At 61.1% G+C, this 6,000-nt stretch overlaps 1 protein-coding gene across 1 annotated transcript; it reads left to right on the forward strand.

The window, feature by feature from the left end:
• The first annotated feature begins 1,603 nt into the window (after positions 1-1,603).
• PEAK3 (PEAK family member 3) lies at positions 1,604-4,052 on the forward strand. The gene is made up of 3 exons (XM_027908496.1): positions 1,604-1,658; positions 1,906-2,384; positions 3,010-4,052. Exons 1-3 carry the CDS (start codon positions 1,604-1,606, stop codon positions 4,012-4,014), a joined length of 1,539 nt encoding a protein of 512 aa, XP_027764297.1. The 3' UTR covers positions 4,015-4,052.
• The last annotated feature ends 1,948 nt before the right edge of the window (positions 4,053-6,000 follow it).

Consider the following 6,000-nt stretch of genomic DNA (forward strand, 5'->3'; position numbering starts at 1 on the left):
TGCTTGGGGTCGGCTGGGAAATGGGGACTGGAAAATAAACACGTGGGGAAGAAACCCTGGAGGAGGGGGGGTCTCCTCCTTCAGGCTCACAGAACCCACCGAGTCCCACCCCGAGCCCCCAAAGCCCTGGAGAGATGCCCAGTCCCAGGGCTTTGTGAAAATACTGTGGATAAATTCACTTCCTTCGTGGAATCCTCATCCCCCAAATCCTCATCCCAGCCTCGCTGCTCCCAGGGGAAATCCCTGCAGTTGTTGCTTATTTACCCCACACTAATGAGGGCCATCACTGCTTCGTTATTCCAAAAACTGAATGGAAAGGAGGAAATACTAAAATAATTTGAGGTTTAGAGGGTTATAAAGGTGACTTTATCCCAAAGGGGATAGGTAGCAATGAGAGGAGTTTTTCGAGCAGCTGAGCTGGGTCATTTGTGCCCTCTGAGCACCTGAAAAGTGGGAGACCAAAAAATGTTATGGTGGGAATCCCTCTTTCAACACAACTGCCATCCATTGCAGCCATCCCTAAAGCCACCCGTGGAGGAGGGAGGAGCGTGAAGCTCCAGGAGCAGCTTGAAGGACACAAATCCACTGCCCCCAGGATGCCAGGGGGCTCTGGGGGCTTTCAGGGAGCGAGGCCCAACCTCCAGCTTCCTTTAGCCGTGCAAGGAGCAGGTTTTGAAAGAACATCCTCCCACAGAGGGGGTGCAGAGAGTCGCTCGAGGGCGATTCCCGGCGGTGCCATGGCCAGAGCCCGGCGAGCCCGGGATGGGCAGTGGGAGATGCTGCGGATCCAGGACACGGAGCTGGAGCCCCCCAGGCCTCCGTTACTGCCAGGGGGAACTCAGAGGTAACAACTGCCAGGGAAAAACCCCGAGGTAACAACAAACTGCTCTGCAAACGGGGCCCGGGAAGGAGCTTCGGGCAGGGCTGCTCCGGGGTCCGGGGGGATTTCGAGGGGTCCGAGCGGGGCACAGCCTGGGATTGCTCAGCAAGGGCTGTCCCAGCAGAATGAGCAGGTTCAGAGGAAGCCACGGTGGTTTCGGTACCGTTGAGGGCAGCAGAGTCAGCGCCCGGCCAGGATGGGGAAGCGAAAGCAGCGGCTCCGTCTCATCGCCCTCCTCCTCCTCCTCCTCCTCCTCTGGGCTCTGCCTTCTCCCTCCCCACACACAGACCCCCCCGTCCTGAGCCCCACCCCAGGCCTGCCTGGGGGTGACAAAGGCTTTCCCTGCTCTTGTCCCACACCTCTCCCACCGTCCCGTCCTCCTCGGGGTCACCCAACAGGTCCCCCGGGGCAGACCCCAACCCTGCACCCGCTGGGATGTCGCTCGGCACATTCCGGGGCATCTCCCACCCCCAGCACCCCCCGAGCAGTAACGGGAGTCACTGTGCCACCAAACTCGCTGTGTTTTGCCCCAAAACCCCACCACCAACATCCCCAGGCCGCTGCTTCCCCTTTTCTCTTTATTCTTCCTGTGAGCCGGCACGGAAAGGAGTCAGAACCCCCCAGAGGGGGGTGGGGGTGACGCTGATCCCGACTCCCTGCAGGGCCAGAGGACATTCCTGCTGCTCCAGCCTGGACCTGGGTGCACCCGCAGCTCCCAGCCCCATGGGGGACACCCCGGCCCGGCCCCCCGACCCAGCCCTCATCTACAGCAACGTGGGTGAGTGACATCCCGACCCCGCTGTCCCCCTGCCCGTCGCGGTGTCACCTCGGATGATGGGGTGGGGATGGAGCCGCTGCTGTCCCCGTCCTCCCCCGCGGCATCGGTCACCCCTCCGGTGCTGGGGCTGGAAATATCCGGGGGGAGGGGGCAGGAAATATCCGGGGGGGGCAAAGAACGACGTGTCTGTCCTCCCATCCTGCTCCCACTTTCTTCTCCTCCGTCATGTCTGTTCCTCCCTCCCCAGGAGAGCTGCGGGCTCACCTCGCCCCCCCCAAGGCGAGCCGAGGGGAAGGAGCTGGGAGATCCCTCTCTCAGCCCAACCAGGAGCCGCAGCCTCCCCCACTGCCCAAAAAGCAGCTCCAGCGAGCAGAGTCCCTCCCGGAGCAGGGACCATCCCACCACTTGCTGGGTGACCCCACACCGCGGGCCGGCAGCGTCCTCTACAGCGTCCCACCATCCCACCTGCGGCACGGGGAGGGGGCTCCCAGCTGCACCCCCCCTCGGGACAGACCCAAGAAGCCCCTGACCAAGTCCCAAAGCCTGGGGGAAGCCTGGAGCAGCCCCCAGAAGGGCCCATCCCCCAGCCTGAGGGAGCTGACGTTCGGGACATCGGACGGGGAGCTGGGGCAGCTCCTGCACAGCCCGGCCGGGGTGTGTGGGGTGCTCTTGGGCTGCCAGGCAGCCACCCTGGCCCGGCTCTCGGCTCGCATCCAGGAGGAGCTGGTGGGGCTGGAGGAGCAGCAGCAGCTGCTGGAGGCAGAGCTGGTGGGGAAGCGCTGGGGAGCCCTGAGGATCCTGGAGCCGGAGCCGTGCTGTGAGAGCGGGGACGCCTGGTACTTCAGGGTGGGCTTCACCTTCGGGCACAGCCAGCTGGAGTTGGCAGCCAAGGTAAGGAGGGAACTGGTAAAATGCTCTGGGTGGTGCAGAGGGAGATGGCTCCTGCCTCATCATGCAGCAGCTTCCCCTTTCTGCACCTACTTCTGCATTCGCTGAAGGAGACGGCGCTGCTGGCAGGGCTGACAGGGGTGACACTCCCGTGGGTGACTCTCCCATGGGCCCAAGGAGAAGGGCACTGCTGGGGAACATGCCCTGGCAAGTTGTCCAGAGGGGCCAGCGTACACAAAGGAGAGGCTGGAGCAGGGCTGGCTGCTCTGGAGTGCAGGATGAGACCCATCCAAGCAGCTCTGCAGCTTTCCTGAGGGGGCTACTCCATCCCCCCCCTCACGTCCCAGTTCTTGCTCAAAGGCATTCTGGCTCTGCCAGGGGGTTCAAAAGGTGGCCCTGAGCTGCTGGGGTGGCCCATGGCTCTGTCCTCGCCCAGCTGGCCGTGTCCTGTCTGTCCCTGCAGGTCCCCAAGCCGTGCTGCTCCAGCCTGGGGGTGCAGAGCTCCCTGGGGCCACACTGCAGCATCCAACGCCTGCTCTGCCGCTTCACCGACCGCCTCCCCAGAGAGCTGCTGCTCCCAGGAAACCCTGGAGAGCAGAGCCAATCCCCTTCCAGGCAGGAGCCAGCCTGTCCTGCCACCCACCCAGTCCTGCAGGTGCTCATTTGTGCCGAGGTTCCCCACCAGACCCTGGCAGACTTCGTGAAGGGGTCCCAGGAGCTGCACAGGACCAGCCCCGGGCACTACGAACGCCTGGGCTGCCTCCTGCTCCTGCAGCTGTGCCTGGGGCTGGAGCACCTCCAGGGGCAGAAGGTGGGGCAGGGGGACCTCAGCCCCGAGAACCTGCTGCTGGTGCAGTGCCCGTGTCCTCCCGGGAGCCAGCGAGGCAAGGAGGAGCCCCTGGGACTGTCCCTGCCACGGCTGCTCATCAGCAGCTTCTTCAAGGCCAAGGAGAAGCAAAGACCTTGTTCCACCAGCCAAGAGCAGGACTGGGCCAAGGGCCTGGCTGCACCCACCACCCCAGCAGCAGATGAGCTGATGCTGGGCAGGCTGATCTATCAGATCCTGCACGTGGACATCTCTCTGGAGGACGCCTTGGGGTTCAGAAGCAACAGGCTCCCCGAAATCCCTTCCCTGTCCATCTACTCGGCGGGACTGCGGCGCTTGGCCACGCTGCTCCTCCACAGAGATCCCTCCAGGAGGGCCTCCGTCCCCCAGGCCAGGAGCATCCTGCAGGTCCTGCTCTGGGGGCCACGCCAGGAGCTCTTTGCCAGGAGCAGGAAGACCCTCCCGCTGCTCCAGAGCTGGGTGGAGGTGAAGAGGGCTCTGCTGCTCCTCAGGTTTGCGGAGAACTCGGCCGGGGCAGGGGGAAGAGCCGGCCTGGAGGAGTGGCTGTGCTGCCAGTACTTCCAGGAGGTCACTGAACACACTCTCTATCAAGTCACCCAGCATCTCTATGATGCTCCCTAAAGCCAAGCTCAAGTTCAGCCCACCCAGAGGTCTCCTCAAGAGCCCGGTGGACAAATCTGTCCCTGCCCATGGGCAAACTAGATGGTCTTTAGGGTTCCTTCCAACCCAAACCATTCCATGAATCTGTGAAATCCACCAGCTCCCAGTTTCCACTGGGAAAACTGCAAATCCAAACCCACTTCCCCCACAGCTCAGGAAGGATGGGAGCTGGGACCAAGCTCCCACACACAGAGGGGGTGTTTTTACACCCTCACATGATTTCTGGTTGATGCTGAGCCTGGTTTACTGGAGCACCTCAGGAAACGGGGCTGGATGGGAGCCCCAAGCACCAATTTAGTGGCTGATTATCCTGAGTGAAGTTTTTAAGGTTCAGAATTTGCACAAAACCCCCTCCAACCCCCTCCTGTGGCCACGAGGCTTGTGCTGTTTTAAGTAACACCCCAAGCCACACCTGACAACTTAATGCACCCTCAGCAAAGGAGAAACACAGCGGCTCCCACAGCCTGAGCCTCTCAGAAAGGGTTTGTGGCACAGCCACAAATAAAAATGACAGTTTGAAGGGGGAAATGCAGCAGCCCCACAGCTTCAATAAAACCTGGAGCTGAGCCTCTTAAACACCGGGCCTTTATGTGCTTCTCTGACTGAATTACACACTCCAGTGAGGGATCCAGAGGGAAACACAAAAGCCAAACTTCCCTGCCCGGGGGTGTTCAGCCAGAACAGCCTCTTTGGTGGCTAGTAAATAGCTCAGGTGAGTTTATGGGCAGCCAAGGAAAGGCTGATGCACCTGCTGCTTGCTGTGACACACCATGTGGGACCTGCACCCCTCTCCCCAAACCCCTGTGGGTGCTGAGGGAGCATCAAGGCCCTGCTCAGGTCATTTCTGTTATTCTTCAGTAATTGTTAACCCACTGACAGCCATCTAGATTGGATATTAGGGGAAATTTCTTCACCCAAAAGGGAGGTCAGGTATCAGAACAGTGATGGAATCACCACCCCTGGGAGCGTCCAAAAAACCTGTGGGTGTGGGTTAGTGGTGCCTTGGCAGAGTGGCTGGGACTCAGAGGGCTGTTCCAGCCTCAGCAATTCCATGATTCTGTGGCTCCATCCCCTGACAGCAGCAGGAGCAGCCTGTGCACCCCCGGTGTGCCCACAGACACCCCCACCCCCCAGAACAGCCTCCTCACCGAGCCTGGACCACCCAAAGCCTGGCACAGGCACCACCCCGGCACAGAACCGGGGTTCGAGTGCCGTGATGGGATTTTGGGTGCCCTGCTCTCCTCCAGCCTCCTCTCCTGTAGTATCTGCCTTGGCTACGAGATGGCAGCAGCTCCCCAAACACGGGCATCTCCTCCTGGAGAGACAAAATCTGCTTGTGCAGCTCTGAGCACCCCCTGCACCCCTGTTCTGGTTTCCAGCTGGGGTGACCCCCTCTCCTCCTGCCACGGGCAGCTGGGAGCACCCAAGATCAGCAAAAACATCTCCAGGGGACTGTGATATTTTAAGGCAGGAGCACAAACATCTCCCTGTGGAGAGAAAACCACGGCACAGGCAAAGGCAAACAGGAATTTTTCCAGACAACCAGGTTAGGAAGGTCAGTCCTTTGCCACCAGAGGGGGGACAACCACCCCTGCTCATGGCACCTTAGCCTGGAATCTTCTGAGTGGGAAAGGACCCCCAGGGATGATCCAGCCCAACTCCTGTCCCTGCCCAGGACACCCCAACAATCCCCCCCTGTCCCTCAGAGCGTTGTCCAAACGCTCCTGGAGCTCTGGCAGCCTTGGGGCCGTGCCCACTGCCCTGGGGAGCCTGGGCAGTGCCCACCACCCTCTGGGGGAAGAACCTTTCCCTGAGATCCACCCCAAACCTGCCCTGACTCAGCTTCAGGCTGTTTTGTTGAGTCCTGTCACCGGCTTTCCGAAAATCCCTGTAGGAAGAGCACGATTGTAGGGCCAGAAGGGAACTGGGAAGGGACCTGGCGGGAGG

This window comes from Empidonax traillii, unplaced genomic scaffold, assembly GCF_003031625.1.
Source record: "Empidonax traillii isolate 1590-97213 ecotype Southwest subspecies unplaced genomic scaffold, ASM303162v1 scaffold1729:size67628, whole genome shotgun sequence".
Lineage (NCBI taxonomy): Eukaryota > Metazoa > Chordata > Aves > Passeriformes > Tyrannidae > Empidonax > Empidonax traillii.